This window comes from Brassica napus, chromosome C4 (assembly GCF_020379485.1).
Source record: "Brassica napus cultivar Da-Ae chromosome C4, Da-Ae, whole genome shotgun sequence".
Lineage (NCBI taxonomy): Eukaryota > Viridiplantae > Streptophyta > Magnoliopsida > Brassicales > Brassicaceae > Brassica > Brassica napus.
The window spans coordinates 33,605,696-33,631,344 of NC_063447.1; the positions used below are offsets into that span (position 1 = coordinate 33,605,696).

The window sequence follows — 25,649 nt, forward strand, 5'->3', positions numbered from 1 at the left end:
AAAATCCGTGATAAACTATAAATATCAAACATCACAAAATATATCCAAAAACCAAAACTAGATCGAATACATACATAATTTAATTTATTACTTATTTTTGGTGTCACAATATATTTTAAAATCTCATTTTTTTTTTTTTTGTTTTCTTGGAATTTCTCTTATATTTTAGGTTTTGAGTATATTTTATGTATTTAATATATTTAAATATTCTCGTTATTTGAATATATTTTGATAATTTTTTATTGTTTATATAATCATATATTTAATTTAACCATGGTCCAAGCGGCGATGCGAAAGGCGATCTAGTGTTCTAGGGTTTCGATGATTCAAAGGTATTGGGATCCTGGGATTAGAGAGGAGGAGAGGTTAACGGGTCGATTTGAATCGGAGATTCGATTTGGAGATGGGATTCTCCAAGGTCGGAAGGCTGAAGATGGAAACTCGAGATTTTCTTTTGATTTTGGATGGGTTGGTTTGATCGAGGTTACGATGAAGATGGAGATTTGGATTTGGCGAAAACTAAGGATTACGAGGATCGGGATTTTGATTTTAATTTCGATCATCATCAAGACGAAATTGAATCAAGAAGAAAACGTATCTTTTCTCTTTCCTTTAGTTTGATCAATCAGAGATGTGGAGATACGAAGATATCCCGAAAAGTGTTTCAGAAGGAAAGTTATAATGTCCTGGTACGAGAAATGTGGGATTGTAGAATGAGTTTGTGGTTAATGGGATTATTACGGGAGATTGATTCTGTTATCATGAATCAAAGAGAAATTAAGGAAAATTGTGGGAGCCCTAGGATGAGGATTTGGGATCAGTATAAAAGGAAGAAGGGGTTCTATACTTGGATCATATACCTTGTAACTTTCTCTCTTGCTATTGACAAAGATCAAAGCTTTATTCTTTTTCTTTTGGCTATGACACAGAGTCAACTTTTGAGCAATGTGGGGGAGGTGAAGAACGGAGAAGGAACTCGCAGAAGATTTCAGTGCCCCATTTCGATAATTCAGCTCTCATCAAGACTTTTTCCAAAACTCTTATTGGAAGATGTATGAATCCGGAGGAGCAGGAGATGAAGGCTCTGATCTCGAATCTCCCGAAGATATGGAAATTTGAGGAGAGGGTTGTTGGCTCGGATTTGGGTTTTGAGAAGTTCCAGTTTGACTTCGAAAAGGAGGAGGACATGGAGGGGGTTCTTAAGCTTCAACCTATTCATTTTGATTACTGGATGTTGTCCTTGGCGCGGTGGCAACCTAACAAGTCCTTGCTCTACCCGTCGGAGATAACATTTTGGGTTAGAGTCATAGGAGTCCCGTGGGAGTTCAAAACGGAACCCACTTTTGAGAGCATTGGTGACGCCATAGGAAGGACAGTGGCTGTAGATTTGGATCACTCTCGCGTGCAAGTGGTGGTTGATGCTTTTAATGAGCTGTGTTTTGAAACCACGGTAGACTTCACTGGTGGGGAGTTTTATGATGGAGAGGAAGCTCCGGTATCGCTGCTGTATGAGAAGCTGTTTGGATATTGTCAAGTGTGTGGTAGTCTGTGCCATAAAGATGAAGTCTGTCCCTTAGATGTGAAGAACATCAAGAAGAGCCCAGAAAAGAAACGAGAAGGAAGAGAAGGTAATGGTGCTTGGTACGATGGAGGGAAGTATGATGATCGCGCAAGGAGTTATAAAGGTGTAGTCATTAATGGAAACGCGAATCAACAGAATAAAGAAAGAGAAGGCCGGGAGTATTATGGCAAAAGTAAGGGCAAGATGGGGGAGGAAACATATTCTAAATGGATGAAGGTGTCAGAGAGAGGAAGTAAGAGAGCCTACACTAACCGTGGAACTTATAGAGGAGATGGGGAAGCTTCTCGGCACAGACCTGCGAGGAGAGAGGACTCAAGGCCTGGCGCTAAGAGTGGACAAATTCGACCCTCTTCAGGACAGACTAGGGAGCAACAGCCTCAACAAGATGCTCGTGAGGAAGTTCGAGAGGAGGTTGAGATCAGGTCCGCTGAGGAGTCTCGCGCAATGCCACCTTCTCAAGCGTTTCAAGTGGAACTGGCCAAATCTCAGGCTGAGGGAACGACAGTCATCTCGGATCCTATTGATGTGGACCAAGGGTTGGCAGCGGTACATGGTATGCAGGAGGATCATGTGGACTTAGAAGATGAGGATGTAATGGACATGGATGAGATTAAGGCTCATCTACTTGAGAATGATATAGATATGGATGCAAAGGATTTTTTAGAGAAGCTAGAAGAGGAGGAAACTAAGGAAGTGGGCAAGAAACAGAAAGAGGAGAACAATGCTCAAGAGACAGACGAGGTGGTGTTTGTGGAAGAAGAGCAAGGCACGCTTGGTGGAGATGCGGTGAAGAAACCAGGATTACGTAAGAGTCTATTCAAGCCGTCGACCGGTACTGCGGGAAGTACTAAAATGAGAGCGTTCAATGCGCTTGCGTCACCACGTAAGCGAGCTGCAGAGAGGCCAGGAACACGACACGGAGATACCACCAATCAAGCAGAGAGTAAGGGTGCTTCAAACCCGAAACTTGGAAATCAGAGGATCTGATTTATGGTTAGAGTCTTTTCTCAAGGTTTTTCAAGCAGGCAGGGCCTGTCTTATGATTTAGGTTGTTTTCTGGTTTTAATAAGCTCTATGAGCACTTGCATTTTTTCTGTTTCTAAGAGTTGTAAGCGTCTGGTCTTACTGCGGTTTTATGGTGGCTGTTAAGGGATTTCTTTGAGGAAAAGCAATGGAATAATAAAACAGTCTTGTGTTATTGGTTTTGTCGTCTAACTATGGTAATGAATTCTTGTAATCGTTTTGGTTATATAGATGGATATAGGATTAGAATGTGGGATGATGGTCTCGTTGGTTTGGAAAGGAATCAGAGACATAATAGTCTTGTGGCGGGAAGGCGTCTGGTGAGTTTGTCAGATTGTAGGAGGCGTCTGGTGAGTTTGTTAGGTTTCCAGTGGTGGCACATGAAGTTAGGAGTTTTGGGTTTTATCATTTTTGCATTGGGGACCACAGACTGTTTTATAGTTTTGGTATGTTACTTATTTGGCAGAGTGAGATCTCTTTTGTTAATAGATGTTCAATGTTTGGAGAGGTTCTGGTTTATTGGATATGGTGTTGCAGGTTTCTCTTTTAAGAATAGCTTGAGGGGTTTGGATTATCTTATTGTCTCTGATACGGTGCGCGAACGTGTTGTGTCCTTGGTATCATCAAACCAGGATCAGTTACTGATTGGATGGAGGGGATTATATTATGATGCATATGCAATGCGAGCTGAGGTTTTTTTCTCAAACCAAGAAGACAGTGGGTGTTGGTTTTTTAGTGAAACAAACTGGTTTCAAGTGGGAGTGGGTGGTTTTGCGTATAAAATGTGTGGCTTTGGTGGGTTACAAGACTGTAGTTTTTTTCTCGTTTATGGAATCGATTTTGTATTATTATGGAGGCTAAGTGATAGAAATTGGACAGTATTAGTGGTATCATTTTCGATTATTATGGGATGGTTCAGATCACAAAGAAAGGAAAATAGTTGGATTGTGGAAATAGGGTATCATTACACCCATAGACACTCGGCTCTCAGAGCAAATAAAGAATAAATTTTTTAAATGCGGGTTTTGAGTTGGAATTGCCGAGGGATGTGAAGTAAGTGAACTCTAAGCTATTTGAGCGAGATAAGGTATAAACATAAACCGGATTTATTGTTTTTATCAGAGACAAAACAAGATTCAGAGTTTGTCCAAAAATGGCAAGCTCACTTTGGATTCGATAACCTAGTCACTATAGACCCAGTGGGGAGAAGTGGCGGATTAGCGCTTTTCTATAATAATAAGTATCAGGTAAAGGTATTATATTCTAGTAACCGAATGATTGATGTGGAAGCGGAAGTCCTGGGCAAAACGGTCTATCTTACATTTGTATATGGGGACCCAGTTCAAAAAATGCGGGAACAAGTATGGGAACAGTTAACTTGATATGGACTGGCGAGATCCGACCCCTGGTTTATTATTAGGGATCTCAACGAGATTACTGGAAATCATGAAAAAGATGGTGGGGCTATAAGGAGTGCAGATTCTTTTATTCCTTTCAATAATATGATAAGAAATAGTGGTCTGGTAGAATTTCCGGCTAGGAGAAATAAAATGTCATGGCAAAGGAGAAGAGGAAAAGGGAAAGGGGCAGTGATGGTTCGATGCCGTTTGGACCGTGCGCTAACAAATGAAGAATGACATACCCTATTTACATGTTCCTTTACAGAGTATTTTGGGATGGTGGCTTCTGATCATCGTCCAGTGGTAGCTTATATGGAAGAAAAAGGTCCCAGACGGAAATGACAATTTCGGTTTGATAAGAGGTGGATTGGGCTAGAGGGTCTCCTAGAATCAATTACAATGGGTTTGATAGATTCTAATGAAGAAATAGTAGGGGGGGGGGGGGGGGGGCAGAGAGCATAGTGGCAAAAATTAGTAACTGTCGTCATGAAATTGCAAAATGGCGGAAAAATAATTCACCTTATGGAAAAAAAAAATAAATGAGTTACAACAAGCACTTGAAGAGGTGCAAACAAATAATACTAGGTCTCAAGAGGATATTCTGGAGGTGTCTAGGAAATTACAAGACGCATATAAGGATGAAGAAGATTACTGGCATCAAAAAAGTAGGAACATGTGGTATTCATCTGGGGATCTGAATACAAAATTTTATCATGCTTTAACTAAGCAACGGAGAGTTCGCAATAGAATTGTTGGATTACATGATGCTAATGGGAATTGGATTACAGAGGATAATGGTGTGGAAAAGGTGACAGTGGACTATTTCGAAGATTTATTTACTACCACCTCCCCATCGGAATTTGATAGTTTCCTGATAGAGATTACACCGGGCATCACTCCTCAGATGAATCAACGCTTGTTGAAGCTAGCGACGGAGGAGGAGGTTAAAGAGGCTTTGTTTATGATGCACCCAGAAAAGGCGATTAACAATATTTATATGATACTAAAAACGGAGAGACCTACAAGGATGACGGAACTGAGGCCAATCAGTCTCTGTAATGTAGGATATAAAATCATTTCTAAGGTCTTGTATCAGCGTTTGAAAATATGTCTTCCCTTACTCATTTCCGAGACTCAATCTGCATTTATGGCAGGAATATTGATTTCTGATAATATTCTTATCGCCCAGGAAATGTTTCGCGGATTGCGGATATCGGGTTCTTATAAATGGTCAACCACGTGGCCTCATTGTACCACATAGGGGTTTACGTCAAGGAGATCATTTATCGCCTTATTTATTTATTCTCTGCACTGAGACTTTAATTGCAAATATAAAAAAGACAGAGAGAGGACAACAAATTATGGGAATGAAGGTAGCTCGAGCTTGCCCATCGATTTCTCATTTGCTTTTTGCGGATGATAGTCTTTTCTTTTGTAGAGCTCAAAAAGAAGAGTGTCAAACAATCCTTAGGATTTTAAAGGAATATGAGGCAATTTCAGGGCAGCTAATAAATTTTGATAAGTCTTTCATTCAATTTGGATATAAGATTGAAGAATCCGTCAGACAGGATTTAAAGGATATTTTGGGTATTCAGAATCTTGGAGGAATGGGATCATACTTTGGTCTACCAGAAAATCTGGGGGGATCAAAGATCCAGGTTTTTAGCTTTGTACAAGATCGTTTAAATAATAGAGTCAATGGGTGGACTTTCAAGTTTTTAACAAAAGGGGGAAAGGAAGTGATTATTAAGTCAGTGGTTACGGCATTACCAAATCATATGATGTCCTGTTATCGCTTGCCTAAAGCAACGGTGAAAAAACTGACAAGTGCGGTATCACAATTTTGGTGGAGTCCAGGGGGAAGTACAAGAGGCATGCACTGGAAATCATGGGATAAGTTATGTGTAGACAAGGAGTAAGGAGGTTTAGGGTTTAAAGATATCACTGATTTCAACACAGCGATGCTTGGTAAACAGTTATGGCGTCTGATAGAGAAGCCAAACACTTTATTTTCTCGAGTTTTCAAAGGTCGGTATTATAGGAATGCTTCACCCTTGGAACTGATTCGTTCATATTCTCCGTCATACGGCTGGCAGAGTATTGTTTCTGTTAGATCTCTGGTTAGCAAAGGACTAATCAAAAGGGTGGGATCAGGGTCTTCTATATCTGTATGGAATGACCTCTGGCTCCCAACCAATCGCCCGAGACCAGCTAATAAAAATCAACACAATTTATACCTCAACCTTACAGTAGAGTCCCTCATTGACTCTACCTCGCGAACTTGGAATTCAGAGGTAATTCGGACTTTGGTGGATCCTCAGGATGCGAAACTAATATAAAGTATTCCACTAAGCGGGATTCATCAGGTGGATAGAGATGGATGACAATTTACGAAAAATGGTAAATATACAGTCAAATCAGGATATCAAGTAGAACGGATTTATCCAGATAGAGAAAGACCACCACTACTGATTGGGCCAACAGTTGATGTCTTGAAGGCTTACTGCTGGAAAATACGGTGCCCACCAACGCTAAAACATTTCCTATGGCAATTAGTGACATGGTGTATAGCGGTACGGAAGAATTTACAAGCAAGGGGGATTCAAGGGAATATTTGTTGTGTAAGATGTGGAGCTCCTGAGGAATCAATAAACCATGTGTTTTTTGAATGTCCTCCAGCTCTTCAGGTTTGAGCTCTTTCGAAGATACCATCAAATCAAGCTATTTTTCCAACGAGTTCCCTCTTCACAAACATAGATCATCTTTTCTGGAGAGTTTTCCCGCAGATGGAGGATCACCAGTTTGCATGGATACTATGGTACATCTGGAAAGGTAGGAATAATAAAGTTTTTAGTAATTTGGATATGGACCCTATGGATACGCTAAAATTGGCTGAAACAGAATCCACATTGTGGGCTGAGGCACAAGTAGGGAATTACCAGAGGACACCACCACCAATAATAGATACGGTACTGTCGTCGATCCCAAGAAGATAGTGTTTCACAGATGGCTCGTGGAAAGAGGGCGTTTATTTTTCAGGACAAGGTTGGCTCAGTACTTTGGAAGGTATTGATGGATTGTTGGGGGCGAAAAATGTTAGGGCTAGTCTCTCGCCTCTTCATGTAGAGATGGAAGCGCTATTATGGGCAATGGAATGCATGAAGAATTTATGTCAATTTCAAGTTACGTTTGCAACGGATTGTTCTCAATTGGTGAAGATGGTTTCAGAACCAGAGGAATGACCAGCTTTTGCAAATTATTTGGAAGATATCAAGATCCTGAAAGAGAGTTTCACCCGATCAGAGATTATCTATGTACCACGGACGCATAATTAAAAGACGGATAGTCTAGCACGCAGTGGTAGAAAGCAATCGTCTTTCATCGTTCACATAGATGCAGATCACGCAGTTTGGTTTACAGAATCAGTATGAATCTATATTGTTGATGACAAAAAAAAGAATATATTTTGGTTTTAATAATTTATATATTTCTCGGGGTTTTAAGTATATTTTTGAGGTTTTGGGTATTTAAAGTTTTTCTTTTTCTTTTGGTTATTATTTTAGGTTTTTGGGTATTTATATATTTTTGGTTGTATTTTGTTTCTTTTTTTTATATTTATAGATATTTGACCGACATCATTTTGGTCAGGGTTGATTTTTGTTTGAATTTGATAGTTCATGTAGTTTATTTGAAACAAATATTAACCTGGGATGAAATAAGCACGGTAACAAAATTCAGGTAGAAAGTGGCGCGACGGAAATTGTTGAGGTTAGAATTGATTCTTCTCCCCGTTTCCACCAGGCCCGAGTTGGTATATTTGATTTGACTTTACTTGATTTAATTAATATATTGGTTAAACAAAATTCTAATTATTAATCTGTTTAACGTTTTTTCATATAATGATTTACGATGATTTATGATGTACGTCTAGTTAGGGTTCTAGGTTAATTTTTCCTTTTTGCTTGCATCCTATAATTAAGCACTACACTACTTGAACTGGTTGCTGATCTGAAGTTTAGTTTGATTAACCTTCTAAATGTGAGTTAGTACTAGAGTTTAAAATTTAACTTAAGCTCCTGCCACTTTTTAAATTTAGTGCACCACCAAAAGTTAGTAAAAAAAAAAGTTCTGCTAAATGCTAAAGCCTATCGCATATTATTTTTTTCAAAATATATAATCAGTGAAAGAAAACAATACATTCAAAAGAATTAGTTATTAATTTTAGTGCTTGGTGCTAGGCCTGAAACTTTTATCCGAGATCCGGATTCGATCCGAGGTCCGATCTGAATTCAATCCGAAAATCCGGATATCCGGAGGGGCCGAATCCGGATCCGGATAGTAAAATATTGGATCCATCAAAGCCGGATTCGGATCCGGACATCTTGATTTTTAGTCTGGATATCTGTATCTGTAAGTTTTATTAATAACTATTTCAAAATAGTAATATCTATATATAAAAACTAATTTTATTTAATATATTTTCATTTTTATAATAGTATATATAAATTTTATGTAAATTTTGTAATATTATACATAGAAATAATTAAAAACATTATATATATTTTTATTTTTAAATTATTGTAAATATTTTATATATATATTAATATTTTTATTTATATTTATTTTAAGGATCCATATCCGAATCCGGATATCCGCCGGATATTACAATTTTTAGAAGGATATCCGACGCCCGGATATCCGAAAACCTCGGATCCGGATAAGGATAATAAAATTATGGAACCGCCGGATAAGGATCCGTATACCTTAAAATTGTCAGGATACCCGATCCGTCACAGGCCTACTTGGTGCAACATAATCAGTGGTTGGTCTGATGGTCGAACTATCTCTGGTGATTTTTTCGGCAACTTTTCCGTTGGTTTGTTGTGTCTCTAACTTTTTTTTATGCATGTGCATACTTGAACTGATTTTGTCTGTTTTCCTTATGTGCTCTTCTGATTACATCTCAAAAGTGGTCGTAAAGATCAATGTTAAAGGGGTCAATTAAATGTTCAGCATATGAATGGTGATTGGTATCTAGTGTTTGTAGGCTTCTTGTTTCCGCATCCAACTACATACCAATTATCCTTCTTCACAAGAAAAGTTATACTTGTTGACTTGATCCGAGGCCTATATTGCATACCTATTTCGAAGGAATTGTTAATCTTTTTATTTAAAATGTTGTTTTCAGTATTTTCTCGGTAGGGAAGTCGTGAACACAAAAGCCAACATTTGTGATCTTTACTTCTTTGCTTAAAATATGCATCGCCTGAAAAAAGGAATACTGTTAGCTGAGATATCATTTGCGAAAAGATTATGGTGGTGACTTGAAGTAATTATGCCCGTTAAACATATTTGTCTCCGGATAAAAGATGACGGTCAAATCTTTGTATATTGAAAAATATTTTTATTTTTGGACTGATGTAGCTATTATCTTTTTCTAAAAGATGTACGTTTAATTGATTTTATAAATACTAAAAATAGATTAAATTTTAATACTAAATATCTTATTTTACGTAATTATTATTTTTAACTAATAGTGCTAATAAGTATAATTAATATTTTTAAGTTTGTAACTTATCATAATTAACTAATAAAAATATATAAAAGCATAAAACATAATTTTAAAGAGCAATTTAAAAAAAATATTTCTAGTACAGAGGGATTAATATATATATATCAAAAACCAAACAAATTGTAATTAACAATGAAAATGGCCATTCGTCTAGTTGTAAACCTGTAGTGAGTGGAGAAAGATTTTTTTCTTACTTTAATGTGATTCGTGTCTGTAAAAGATGTCCAAGGATTCGGTGATGTGATCATGTGGAACGAGGGGGCACCAGCCCTTTCCCAGCTTTAATTATTTTGCATGATTAGTTCTCAAAATAATATAGTAGCTATAAGATTACAGTAGTCTGACTAATCATACGTGTAGGTTGTCAGAGAAAAAGAGTCTAATCATACGTGTAGGTTGTCAAAAAGATATTTTACGTTGTCTTCTCTTGGGTTTGCATCATTTTGCATTTGAAATTTTATATGAGAGAGGATTTGTGTAAGCACATTATTATTATTTTGTCAGCATATTATATTATAAGTATTTTTTCTATTTTGAATAACTATATTCTAAATTTTCCTTAAGTTTATATAAAGCTCGATTGTCAAGTGTTGTAAAACTGTATACAGAATTTCTGTTTTTTTCTTTTTATAAAATGACAAATCTATTCTATTAAAAATGAGTCATTATATAACCATGTAATTAGTTACTAAGAGACAAGAGAGGATGGTGATTAGCCAGAGAGTTTTGAAACAGGTTGCAGCAGTTCCGGTTGTCTTATCCATCATTTGTTATTTTTTCTGGCCATCAATCATTGTGTTGGACCACCTAAAGGGCACGAAAGACGTTCTCCAAGTGACTAAGACAATTCCTCTCCGTGGCGGTGGACCAGAGAGTTTAGAGTTTAGTTATAGTTTGATTTACAAGGTGAATTGAAGACCCTTATCTAGGAGTCACAGACGGTCACATCCTTAAATGGCGAGGCGAAGAGCTAGGCTGGGTTGAGTTCGCGTACACTTCTCCTCACATGTTCAATCCTAACAAAAAAAAAGTGCCAACCTTCCTATGTTATCATTATTCCATGTTTACTGGTCCAATGATTTTTTCATTAATGTTCAACAAATCACTATGTGTTAATTAAGCGTTTATAGTGGATTAATGTCTAAATAAACACCTAAACCTTATCTAAACCGATTTTAAAAAATCGTTTAAGAATCATTTTGTTTATGAACGATCTTTTTAAAATTGATTTATTAGAACATTGATTTTCATTAACCTTCCTACTGAATCTGACCCATTTTCTTTTTGGTCAGTAAATAGATAATTGTTCTAGGCATAAAGTAGTTCCAAGTTGGGGGAGACCATTGGGACTTAGCTTCCATAAGAAAACCTGAGATTTCTACTTTTGTGATGGTTACTTTTGTAAGTAAAAAAAACACGTTTTACGTGTTGGTCAGCATGGACGGTGACGGCATGGACGGTGAGCTGAAATTGTTGACGTTGGTTTTGTCAAAGATTGTGAGCTCACCAAACACCTTCTTCATGTTTATAAAAGGAGAGCTAAGGAGAAGAAGAAATGTATCCCAAAAACAAGAAAACAGAGAGAGAACGAGAGAAGAGACGAGAAGAGAAGAAGAAAAAAAAAAGTTTTTTTTCTCACAAAAAAATCTTCTTTAAGAAATTACGAGTAATTTCTGAGTGTATTTGGGATCGGGGTGTGAGTTGTGAGCTTGTAAAATTTCTCTGGTTGATAATAAAAGATCTGTAGCAGGTCCGGAGACGTAGGCAACATTGGCCGAACTCCGTTAACAATTTTGTGTGTGTGCTTCTTTCCCGCTCCTATAAATTCTGGTTTACCGCAAAATTTGACCGCATATTTCCTAACAACTGGTATCAGAGCTTGAGTTACGGTGATCGGTCAAATTTTTTGCGGAGTTACTATTCACGTGAACAGTAATTCGTGAATAGTGAATTTTTGTCGGTAACATCGGTTTGTCGACGTAGGTGTTCTAATACACGGTGGTTCCAGAAACGATGGGAGGCGAAGACGGTTCGGCGCACAGTATCGGGAAATTTGACGGTACAAATTATGCATTTTGGAGAATGCAAATTGAAGATTATCTGTACGGAAAGAAGCTTCATCAACCGCTGAGCAAGAAGCCTGAGAAGATGGATCAGGATGAGTGGGAGCTCCTTGACAGACAAGTTCTGGGTGTTATAAGGTTAACACTGTCGAAAAACGTTGCTCACAACGTTGCGAAGGAGAAGACCACAGAAGGGCTCATGAAAGTTCTCTCTGATATGTATGAGAAACCTTCGGCAAACAATAAGGTGTTTCTCATGAAGAAACTCTTTCATCTAAAGATGGAAGAAGGTGGCCTGGTTGCCGCACATGTGAACGAGTTCAACACGATTGTCAACCAACTGTCATCAGTTGAAATCGAGTTTGAAGATGAAGTGCGAGCACTGATTTTGTTGGCATCTCTGCCAAATAGTTGGGAGCCAATGAGGGCAGCGGTTAGTAATTCTGTGGGTACTCAAAAGCTCAAATTCAATGATGTTAGAGATCGTATCCTTGCTGAGGAAGTTCGAAGGATAGACTCTGGGGAGGCATCAACGAGCTCTGCTTTCAACGTGGAAAACAGAGGGAGAAACCCAGATAGAAATAACCGGAGTAATGGCAGATCGAAGTCAAGGAATGGACGGGGTCAGTCCAAATTCCGACAGCCTGCAGAGTGCTGGAATTGTGGAAAGACAGGTCACATTAAGAAGAATTGCCGAGCACCACCGAAGAAGGAAGACAACACTAGAGGCGGAGCCAATGTAGTGACACGTGAAATCGCTGATGCATTGGTAGTGTCTGTTGATTCCCCGAGGAAAATTGAAGCTCATGATGCAGCTACAAGTACCACCAAAGCGTCAATATCCTATGTTGATAGCCCAGTCGATTCATGGGTTCTTGACTCAGGAGCGTCATTCCACACCACACCGCACCATAACATTATGGAGAATTATGTTGCGGGAAATTACGGAAAGGTATATCTTGCTGATGGATTACCTTTGGACATAGTTGGTATTGGAGATATCAACCTGAAAATGTCAGACGGACGTGTGTGGAAGATTACGAAGGTCAGACATGTGCCAAAGTTGATGCGAAATCTGATCTCAGTAGGTCAACTTGATGATACGGGGCACGATGTTAATTTTGGTGGTGGAGCCTGGAGAGTCAAGAAAGGTTCCATGGTGGTGGCTAGAGGTCATAAAAGAGGCACTCTTTATATGACGACGAGTTATCAAGACACTGTTGCTGTTGTCGAGAATGCCAAACATACCAAGTTGTGGCATTGTAGGTTGGGGCACATGAGTGAGAAAGGGATGAAACTCATGGTGGAAAATGGTGCTCTTCCGGATCTGAAGACGGTGGATCATCAGATGTGTGAAAGTTGCATCCTTGGGAAACAGAAACGAGTTAGTTTCTCTAAAGGAGGAAGAGAGCCAAAATCTGAGAAGTTAGAGCTGGTGCACACTGACGTGTGGGGACCCGCTCCTGTTGCATCGCTGGGAGGTTCGTACTACTATGTGACCTTTATTGATGACTCCACAAGAAAAGTGTGGGTTTACTTCATGAAGAACAAACATGAAGTGTTTTCGGTTTTCAAAATATGGAAAGCCATGGTTGAGATTGAGACGAATCTCAAGTTGAAGTGTTTAAGGTCTGATAATGGTGGAGAGTACATCAGCGGCGAGTTCAAGAGATATTGCGCTGATAATGGGATCAAGATGGAGAAGACTATTCCTGGAACGCCTCAACAGAATGGAATAGCGGAAAGGATGAACCGAACCTTGAATGAGCGTGCAAGGAGCATGAGATTGCACTGTGGATTGCCAAAGATGTTTTGGGCAGATGCAATCAATACCGCAGCCTTCTTAATAAACACAGGGTCTGTACCGTTGGGATTTAAGATCCCTGAAGAATTTTGGAGTGGAAAGAAAGTAAATTTTTCTTATCTAAAGGTGTTCGGATGCTTAGCTTATGTTCATATTGATGATGCTGCAAGAAGTAAACTTGACTCGAAGTCTAAGAAGTGTTACTTCATCGGTTATGGTAACGCGGAGTTTGGTTACCGGTTTTGGGATGATGAAAATCGGAAGATCATCCGCAGCAAGAATGTTGTGTTCAACGAAGAAGCGTTGTACAAGGATAAGCTAAGAGAAGGCTCGGAGAAGAAAGAGCCTGGAGCTGTTGACTTAGAAGATATCCTGACACCGGAGTTGCCACAGGATACCGCAACAGCAGAAGAAGAAATCTCTCAAGACGAGAGTGGTGAGGCTGAAGAAAGTGATGATTCTGAAGTGGTCCCATATACACCAGTCACGGAGTTACGACGGTCAAGCAGAATCATCAGAAAGCCAGTAAGATTCTCTCCATCGCTCAACTACATTCTGCTCACAGACAGAGGCGAGCCTGAATGTTATGAGGAAGCTATGCAAGTTGATGAGTCGATCAAGTGGGAGCTTGCAATGAACGACGAGATGGACTCGTTGTTATCCAATCACACGTGGGAGTTAGCAGATTTGCCTAAGGAGAAAAATGCATTGCATAACAAGTGGGTCTACCGAATAAAAGAAGAACCTAATGGGAGTAAGCGCTATAAAGCGAGGCTTGTTGTGAAGGGATTCCAACAAAAAGAAGGCGTTGACTACACCGAAATCTTCTCTCCTGTAGTCAAGATGGTGACCATTAGAACGGTTCTTGGGCTGGTAGCACAAGAAGATCTGCATCTTCAACAGATGGATGTGAAGACGGCATTTCTTCACGGTGATTTGGATGAGGAAATTTATATGAAGCAACCCGAAGGCTTTGAGATCAAAGGGAAGGAAAGCCTTGTTTGCAAGCTGAAAAGGAGTTTGTACGGCTTAAAACAAGCTCCAAGACAGTGGTATAAACGGTTCGACAACTTTATTAAAGGCGTTGGTTTCTTGAGGTGTGAAGCTGACCACTGTTGTTACTTCAAAACGCTTGAAGAGTCCTACTTGATATTGCTCCTATATGTCGATGACATGCTGATAGTAGGAGCAGACTTGCACGAGATCAATAGCTTGAAGACGAAACTCTCAGAAGAGTTTGCGATGAAAGACCTTGGAGAAGCAAGACAGATTCTAGGAATGAGAATCAGTAGGAGCAAGGAAGGTCTTAAGCTATCACAAGAGGAGTATGTGAAGAAAGTCCTCAAGAGGTTTAACATGGATGACGCGAAGCCAGTCAGTACTCCCCTGGCAAGTCACTTTCGGTTATCCAGAGAACAGTCTCCAAAGACGGAAGACGAGATGGCATGTATGGATAAGGTTCCATATGCTTCTGCTATAGGCAGCCTGATGTACGCGATGATATGTACAAGGCCAGACATTGCACATGCAGTGGGAGTCGTCAGCAGATTTATGAGCAATCCAGGAAAGGAACATTGGGAAGCCGTCAAGTGGATTTTCAGATATCTAAAAGGAAATCCAAGTTTGTCGCTATGTTTCACGAAGTCTGAGATGGGATTGCGGGGATATGTTGATGCTGACAATGGAGGTGACATTGACAGCACGAAGAGCACAACCGGGTATGTCTACACCTTTGGCGGTACTGCAATTTGTTGGGTTTCAAAGTTGCAGAAAATTGTATCTCTATCAAGCTGTGAAGCTGAGTATGTTGCTGTAACGGAGGCAACAAAAGAGATGATATGGCTACAGTCTTTTCTAGAAGAGCTAGGCCATGACCAAGGGAAAGGTGTGTTGTACTGTGACAGTAAAAGTGCCATCGATTTGGCAAAGAATCCGGTTTACCATGCTCGGACGAAGCACATACATCGTCGGTATCATTTCATCAGATCAGCGTTGGAAGATGAAATGTTGGTGCTTGAGAAGATCCCAGGAAGCAAGAATCCGGCAGATATGTTGACAAAGGTCGTGCCGTATGATAAGCTGAGGTTGTGTGCAACCTCAGTTGGCTTGTTGGAGTAACAAGCTGGGGAGACCTGCTACATCGATCAATGTGTGAAGACAGATTGAAATCAGTCTTCAAGTGGGAGATTGTAAGAAAAAAAAACACGTTTTACGTGTTGGTCGGCATGGACGGTGACGGCATGGACGGTGAGCTGAAATTGTTGACGTTGGTCTTGTCAAAGATTGTGAGCTCACCAAACACCTTCTTCATGCTTATAAAAGGAGAGCTAAGGAGAAGAAGAAATGTATCCCAAAAACAAGAAAACAGAGAGAGAACGAGAGAAGAGAAGAGAAGAGAAGAAGAAAAAAAAAAGTTTTTTTTTCTCACAAAAAAATATTCTTTAAGAAATTACGAGTAATTTCTGAGTGTATTTGGGATCGGGGTGTGAGTTGTGAGCCTGTAAAATTTCCCTGGTTGATAATAAAAGATCTGTAGCAGGTCCGGAGACGTAGGCAATATTGGCCGAACTCCGTTAACAATTTTGTTTGTGTGCTTCTTTCCCGCTCCCATAAATTCTGGTTTACCGCAAAATTTGACAGCATATTTCCTAACAACTTTGGGGTCATGACTCATGAAGGTTGGACCAGTAGGAGGCTTGGCCGAGTTAGTTGTTGATGAAGCCGATGGTCCCAAGGTCATGTTTGCGTACCAAATGGATATAGATCAAGAAGACGTCTTCTATTTTAGTGATAGCAGCGATAAAAATCACTTCGAGTAATTAAAACTACACCTTCGTTTATTTACATTTACAGTCCTAGTATTTTCTCTGGTTGGTAACATTAGCAGAACGTGAAAAACGGATAAATAAATAAAATCAATAATAATAATTTGTAAAATATATTAGTAGCATTGGGGAACCATAATGTGATGTAGCTAATAGATCTAAACGTGATTTTGAACATATAGACTTACTGGTTGAATCCAGAATATTTATTTACTGGGTGAAGTGTCGATTATAAAATGGAAACAGTCGAAAGGTGCATTCGAACTTGGGTTGTTATGGTGCACTTGCACAATACAACTTTTTCACCTGTTCTAACAGAATTTATTTGTTATTTGACACGAAAATTACAATATAAATAATTTGTTTTGGTGCACATGCTCCATTGATCATTTGTAAAACCTTTAAGTCATTATGTAACTATCATGTGTATGTGTTTTTTAGTGCAAATGTTAAGAATGTTACGTTTGTTTTGTTGGACAGGCACGTAATCTACGTTTACATGTCCGGGGAGAAGACGGGAAGGGTGATGAGATAGTAATCGCGTTAACGTTGGTCAACGAACCAGACCTGGTTTGCAGTGTTTCATTGTTCTTTTAATTATTTATTTTAATGAGTATAGTTGTTAATAATGGAAACTCATTCTTCCTAATGTTTAGGAACTTAATCATCCCACGTTTCCCATTTCATCGTTGTATAGGGATCATGATCCCACAATTGCTTCTTGTAACTTTTATCTATTTAAATCAATGCAAACAACAAAAAGAGGTAGTCATAACTACACAAAAGAAAAGCGTGTTCTAGTCTGTTCTTAATTTGTTCTTGAACAAATTTTCTTTGATTTGAAGAGAGACCTTAATTGGTATCAAATCACATGTTTCTTGATCAGCAATAGATTATCCTATAACTGGGACCTATCAATTGGTATCAATTGGAAAAGAAAAAAAAACAGTTTTATTCTAATAAGGAAACAAGCTTGGTATGGGTCTTTGAAGTTGTAATGCGTTGAAAGACATCTACTGGCAAGAAAAATCAACATGGAAGAAAGAGAAGCAACTCAAGTCAAGCTTTCCTCAGTTCATCACAAACCTTGAGGACAAGGTTCTTTGACGGCCGGAGTATTGATGAGATAGTAATCGCGTTAACGTTGGTCAACGAACCGGACCTGGTTTTCAGTGTTTCATTGTTCTTTTAATTATTTATTTTAATGAGTTTAGTTGTTAATAATGGAGACTGATTCTTCCTCATGTTTAGGAACTTAATCATCCCACGTTTCCTATTTCATCGTTTTATAGGGATCATGATCCCACAATTGCTTCTTGTAACTTTTATCTATTTAAATCAATGCAAATAACAAAAAGAGGTAGTCATAACTACCCAAAAGAAAAGCGTGTTCTAGTGTGTTCTTAATTTGTTCTTGAATAAATTCTCTTTGATTTGAAAAGAGACCTTAATTGGTATCAAATCACATGTTTCTAGATCAGCAATAGATTATCCTATAACTGGGACCTATCAAAAGGTTATTAGATACGATATGAAGAAGAAAGAGGCCACAGTTGTAATGGACAAACTTTTTCTTTTTTTGGTGATAGTAATGGACAAACTTCATTTACCCAATGGTTTAGATCGTTTGTACTCACATGTGAAAGTGTTACAAATACTATCCATAGAATATGGGTCAAGGATCCAATAGCCGGGCCAACGAGGTTTCACAAAGATCCCGGGTCCTATGGACGGGAAGGGTTATTAGATACGATATGAAGAAGAAAGAGGCCACAGTTGTAATGGACAAACTTTTTCTTTTTTTGGTAATAGTAATGGACAAACTTCACTTACCCAATGGTTTAGATCGTTTGTACTCACATGTGAAAGTGTTACAAATACTATCCATAGAATATGGGTCAAGGATCCAATAGCCGGGCCAACGAGGTTTTCACAAAGATCCCGGGTCCTATGGACAATATCCGGCGCACGCCTATGGGAGATTTAAGGGTCGCATTGCATTCCAAAGACAGTTTGTTCACTCGTTTGTTTCGGAGTCACTCTTTGGTCGAAAAGTTTTTCCATCAAGACGTTGAAGGTGGAGAGTGCGATTCATCTCATTAATGGAGGGAAACCTCATGGAATTGTTGTCAAACTCTCTGGAGAGACATGACTGCAAGGGCGGATCTAGAACTATTTTCTACCCAAGGCACAACATCATTTATAACTGAACTCATTTATAAAATAAAGTTTTTGAAATAAAGATAAAACATCTTACAAATTTGTCCTACGAGATTCAATATTTTTGTATTTTTTATCACAACTTCATTTGTTACTTTATCAAATAACTATTTTCAACCAAACAAACAACACAATCATTTAAAAACAGATTACTTATCCAGTTCCACAAGCTAGTCTTCACTATCTTCATCGCAAAAGAACATCTTTCAATTGTAGTGGTGGCAACAAGTAAAGTCAAAGCTAGTTAAAAGACAATAAACCAGAGGATGTGAAAGATGTTCTTTGTCTCTACCATCATATACATGCAAGATCTCCAAGATCCTTCAACTTAGAAAATCTTTCATCTTCACAGATGTTATCAATATAGAGACCAAGTTGATGTTCAAGAGTCATCCGCTCGATAGAACTAAAATCTTCAGGATAAAAGTCAGACAATCTCATAACTTTCAATTGATCAAACTCACGAAATGAATCCATGGGGATCATAGAATCCATGCAACCAAGTAATTCAGTGTTTACCACATCAAAACGTCATTAAACTCCAAAACTTTCATATCAAACATAGTGTAAAAGCATTCCACTTTGTAATGATGCAAACTGGTTATATTGTTTTTTTCTTGGATTATATGAATCAAATTCAGCATCCATAACCAGCAACTCAGTCTTGTAATTATCACAAAAGGAAATTTTTTTTGTTGATTAGAGATACCCATCCATTTTCTCTGCGCTTATACAATTGCTATTTGTAGATTTCACAAGCGACATATCATTCAGAATATCCTGATCTTTCTTTTGAAGAGCCTTTGATAAACTATTTGTGATTCTAAGAATAAGCAACATCAACCGTAACTTAGCACAATTCTATATTTTATGAATTATCACGATTCTTGTTGTTTAGATAATATAAATAAAAAATTTCATTTATTTTTACCTTTTAGGTCTTTTGTTGAACTCGTTATACGCAACCTTTGTGTTTGCTTGGGCGAATATTTTTTGTAGTTATGAGAGAATTTAATTCTATACTATATAAAAGTTAAGACTATAAGCCATCGAATGCGCCCACGTAGGATTTTAAACAATCAACTGTATTACGACAAATCACATTTTTAATTTGCTATTTCTAAAAATGTTAATATTACCAAAAAAATGATTTATTTCAAAATAAAATTTAAATCGATATCAAAGAAGATAAATTTACAAAATATAAACATTTTAACTAAATTAACTTAATTATAACAGTATAATTTTTGAATTTTAAAATCTAATTAACTAATGAAAGTAGTAACTAATTCAAAAATGCAATTTTTTTTGAATAATTATAAAAATAAAGTTGAGGTCGTAAGCCATTGAAGGCGTCCACGTAGGATTTTATACAATCAACCATATTACGACAAATCATATTTTTAATTTTCTATTTCTAAAAATGTCAATATTACCAAAAAATCATTTATTTCAATATAAAATTTAAATAGATATCAAAGAAGATAAATTTACAAAATATAAACATTTTAACTAAATTAACTTAATTATAACAGTATAATTTTTGAATTTTAAAATCTAATTAACTAATTTAAGTTGTAACTAATTCAAAAATGCAATTTTTTTGAATAATTATAAAAATAAAGTTGAGGTCGTAAGCCATTGAAGGCGTCCACATAGGATTTTATACAATCAACCATATTACGACAAATCATATTTTTAATTTTCTATTTCTAAAAATGTCAATATTACCAAAAAATCATTTATTTCAATATAAAATTTAAATAGATATCAAATAAGATAAATTTAAAAAATATAAACCTTATAAATAAATTAACTTAATTATAACGGTATAATTTTCAAAATTTAAATCTAATTAACTAATGAAAGTAGTAACTAATTCAAAAATGCAAAAGATTGAATAATTATAAAAATATAAATTTAACACATGATTCTCAAAATTTAGGTTATATGTGTTAATGAAAATATTCACAAATAATTTTTATACTATATAAAAATTGAAACTGTAAGCTATTGAACTTGTTCACATCAAAACAACCAATGATGTTATGACAAATCTTCATTTTAATTTAACATTTTTAAAAATATAAATATTTCCAAAAATTGCATATTTAAAAATAAAATAAAATTATATATCAAATACGTCAAACTAAAAAAATTAAAAACAATATAAATAAATTTAAAATAATATGTATAATATTTCGAATTTTAACATAAAATAATATGTATAATATTTCGAATTTTAACAAAAATTTCAAAGTGTAGGGTATATGCTTGATAATATTAACTTAAGGTAAATCATATTAAATATCTATTATAAATTTTCTAACATTAACTTAAGTATAAACTCTAATATTAAACTTTGAAGAATATCACTACAGCCTGAATGATAAACCTGATATGGGCAATAGAAAATATTCTTTTATTAAGATAATAATATGTTATCTAAAGTTGCTGATAAAAAAAAACTAAAAACAATAAAATTTTCCAAATTATAACAGTTAAAAATGTCAACGTTTTCTATGAAATCTGTTAAATTTTTATTGGAAGTAGAAACTATTCCAATGATAGTTTTGAAAAGGTATTACAATGATAAATCAAACAAACATTATTTAGCTTATCATAAATTTATATTTAATTTTTATATCAAATCTATTTTAAAGAATTATAAGTAACATAAGCCTTACTACTATTATATACAGTTATTAGATCATGTAGAAGTGAAATCTAACACTATATTTTCTTTATATTAATATCTAACTAAATAAAATATTATTTAACATTAGTTAAAATGAATTATATTTATTTTTATTATAAAATTATTTAACAAAAGTTATTTAAAATTAGTTAAAGCTCATAAAATAGTAATGATGATTAAATTTTAAATCTTAATTTTCTACTATTACATATTGTTTAGAAATAAGAAAAACTGCATGAAATACAAACACCACTATTCAAAAATACTTTAACTTTGGGTTATGGTTTAATGATTATTTTTTGGTTTAGTATATAGGGGGTGGGGTTGAGTTTATAAACTTCTATAATAATTTTAAACATTTATAAATGATTTATAAAGGTTAATTTTCTCTTTTAACAATAAACGTAAGTACGTAAGTTATTTATGAAACTAATTATTATTTAAAGATAAATTTAGAAGTTGTATCAAATTTGAAGTAAATTTATTAATCCCCTTGGAATAATTAAAGAAATGTTTTTAAAGTTTCTATTTAAACACAATATATATAACCCACACATTCATTGTACAAAAAATTCAAAAAAACAAAAGAAAATTAAATATTATGCCGTAGATATTTCATTTATGTTTTTCAAATAAAAAATAGCATTGTATATAAATCGAGAAATTTATATAATATTAAAATTTTAAATTTTTAGTTTTCTATAAAAATATAAATACGTTAATAGTTGTAATTTATATTCTTTTAATACAAATAAATAAATATCTAAGTAATAATTTTTCTAAATGTATAAACAAATATAAATAGGAAAAAAGTAAAAAAAAATATTTTCATTATATTTATAAAAAAATATGCATAAATGAATTATATTTATCTTTTAAAAGTATTACAAAACTAAATTATTAATAAAGCAAACTAAACTAAATTAATAAAATCTAGTTTGTAGAAAAAGAAGACAAAAATAAACGTGGGCTTATAGCTAGGTCAAAATTTTAACTTTCTTAATTAATTTTCATTGTTTTCTGAATGGGGTTTTCCCAAAGGAGTTTTCCGTATTTCGACCCGAAAATCTAAGAGAGGCATTACTGTTGAGATTCTGACCAAAAAATTAGACATTTCATGCCCAATTTGATGGAAATTCCGGGTCGAAGAAGAGACAGATCAACATACGGCACAGAAAAACTCAAATCGATATAAATGGAAAATGTCTCTGAAACTAGTATATCGGTCAATCGATGGAATCATCTACGCCCCAAAATAAAACTTACTTTTATTTTTTATTTTTGGCTAAGAAGATATGTGATTGTATAAAATTGTGTTTATATTTTTATGTTGACGGGAACACACTTTATTATTCTATTTACACAATTATATTTTAACTAGATATATATATTGTTTTTAAGTAGGGCCACGTGCCCGTAGTTAACCTTGTACATCCGCCCATGCACGATTATATTTAACTAGATAAATAAATAAATAAATAAATAAAAATATATATATATATATATATATAATTTTTTAAAAAGGTAGTATGGGGCACATGCTCCCGTAGTCAATCTTGTACAACCGCCTCTCTTCTTGAGATAGTTGAGGACAGTGAAGGGAAGACGATGAAGTATGTTAGTGAAGCTTACGAAAGCGAAGATGGCAAGTTATGGATTGGGTCTGTGTATTGACCGGCCGTTTGGGTGATTGAAAATTTGTTTACGGTCTCAAATGAGTTAGTAAACGCAAACAAAAAATAATAATTTGGTGGTATGATAATTTTTTTATTCTTTTTTTTATCGTTTCGTTCCGAAAGACCAGACTCAAAGCCAGGTGGCGGTACTCACAGCTGTGAACCATTTACCACAAGAACCAGAGGCTCCGGTTAATAATTTGGTGGTATGATATTTGTTTTCTTTTTTTCAAACTTGTTAGAAGACATGCATCTTTTTTTTTTTGAACATAGAAGACATGCATCTTTTTTTTTAAAAAAAGAGAAGACATGCATCTTCTTTTGTATCTTCTTGTTGTTGTGTGAGTGGACTTTGATGCTGGAGAAATTTGGTTCAGTTGAGTAGTTTAATGTAGTTTTGTGGGATTTTATAAATTTTGTCAAGTGATTAAAACGAAAATTGTGTTGTGTCCGACATGATGTCTTCGAGAAATTTTGATAAAAGTATTATAAACTCGACGACAAGGGGGAAGGTACCCAAGAAATGCTCGTCTTGATAACAATGGCTAAGTTCTTTTTGACTGAACTTTTAAGTTCGTTAAACACTATTCTAATTATTAATTTATTTTACCTTTCATATAACGATGTACGATCATTTTCATTCAAAAAGATCATTTAATTATGATGTACATCTAGTTAGGGTTCTAATTTTTCCTTTTTGCTAGCATCATGTACGCACTGTTCTTGAACTGGTTTCTGATCTGAAATTGGTTTGATTAACCTGCTAAATGTGAATTAGTACGAGAGTTTAAAATGTAACTAATTAAACTCTTGCAATTTTTAAATTTAATGCAACCAAAGTTAGCAAAAAAAACACTGCTAAACTAAAGCCTTGGTATTTTTTTAAATTACATAATCAATGACCGAAAACAACACATTCAAAAGAAGTTGTTATTACTTATTAATCCTTTTCATACGATGTGGACTGATTGAGCTCTTTCTCCTCGCTTTATATACTACTCTATCTATTTCTAAAAATGTATGTTAAATTGGTTTTACACATATTAAATTTTAATAGTAAACATATTATTTTCTGTAATTATTAATTTCAAATAATTTTAAATAATAGTATTTTAAAAGTATAATTAATATTTTTGAAGTTCGTAATTTATCATTTATTAACTAATTAAAATATCTAAAATATAAAATATATTTTGAAACAACTTTCTTATAAAACATTTATCTTTCTAATACAGATAGATTAATATATATAAACAAACAAATTGTAATTAACAATGAAAATGGCCATTCGTCTAGTTTAAACTTGTAGTGGAGAAAGATTTTATTCTTACTTTAATGTGATTCGTGTCGGTAAAAGATGTCTAGTGTCCGGTGATGTGATCATGTAGAACGAGAGGGAGCACCAGCCCTTTTCCCTTTCACAGCTTAGTTTATCTTGCATGATTAGTTCTCAAAATATTATAGTTTTTTTTAAACAGATTTTTCATATTAGAAGGCTAGAAGCGGAAAGAAATAAAATGTCACGCCTTACGAGGCCTCAGTTTGTTTTTAGAGCCCAGTCCAGTTACATAATCTCATATCAATAATCATAAGTTAACCAATAATAAACCCAATAGATTGGAAAGTTTGGAGCTTTGATAATACCGAACCGTCGGAAGAGTCGTGATCGGCTTGAAGAGGAGTTGGTGGTGAACGGAGGAGTGGCGTATACTATCAACAAAAGGAGAGTGGGGATCTTAACTCAGCCATTGCTGCATCATAGTTGACAATGCCGAATGGTTTGTCTGTGAAGATCCGATCTCTTATTTGTCTGTCAAAGAGGCGAGAAACCAAATCATAGTTGCCATGAAATTACAGTATATGTGTTTTTCTACATCATGCGCAGAAATAAAAGTTTTAAAATTTAAATTATATTTACAACAAAAATTATTCGTTAATTTTTAGATTTTATTATTTGTTAAAATATTTAATTTTATATTTTAATTAATTATATGTAAAATTTAAGATTAAATTTTTTTTTTTTAATTTATATTTAATAATATATGTGCATATTTAAAATTATAATCTTGGAAAGATTTTTTATCTATTTATTTTGGTTGAAATATATTAAATCAAATTCTAAAAATTAAAAGAAAATTTTGTCAGATATAAAATTATCAAAACGTAAAACTAAATAATATTTATAAAAATTTAGATATTAAAAGAAACTAACGGTATAAGGATTAGAAATTACATTTTTTTAAAAAACTGCATAAAGTTTCGAAATTTTTTTTGTAATTAAAATTATATAATTGTAAAAATAAAATAAAAATAATATTTCAAAAATTGTGAAATATTATTATATTTCTATTTATACTATTATAGTATGTATTGTTATATTTATTGATGACGTATGGGTTATTATCATATTTCAAAATTTTATCAAAATTATAAATCAACATTTAATATAAATGTACCATGTCATCATTGTTAATAAACCATGTCATTATTTTTCTTTCAAAATTAATGTGGTGATGATAATGTCAAATTACTTCAGAAATAATGTATAAGAGATAACTAATCATACGTGTAGGTTGTCAAAAAGAAACTATTCATACCTGTAGGCTGTCAAAAATGATAATCGAATTTAAATATATGCAACACTGAGAATAATTATTGAATTTAATTTTTGTAATAAAAATTATTTCAATTTGCATGTATGTAAATTCGATTTGTTCATTCTAGATAACAGATAACCAGATAAGATCAAAACGCATTTCTCTTGCCATAGGATAAGACTTGTGCCT

General features: G+C 35.0%; 1 protein-coding gene across 1 annotated transcript; it reads left to right on the forward strand.

Moving 5' to 3' along the window:
• The first annotated feature begins 212 nt into the window (after nucleotides 1-212).
• Nucleotides 213-2,780, forward strand: LOC106449163. The gene is made up of 2 exons (XM_013890960.3): nucleotides 213-689; nucleotides 930-2,780. Exon 2 carries the CDS (start codon nucleotides 1,055-1,057, stop codon nucleotides 2,567-2,569), a length of 1,515 nt encoding a protein of 504 aa, XP_013746414.1. The 5' UTR covers nucleotides 213-689; nucleotides 930-1,054; the 3' UTR covers nucleotides 2,570-2,780.
• The last annotated feature ends 22,869 nt before the right edge of the window (nucleotides 2,781-25,649 follow it).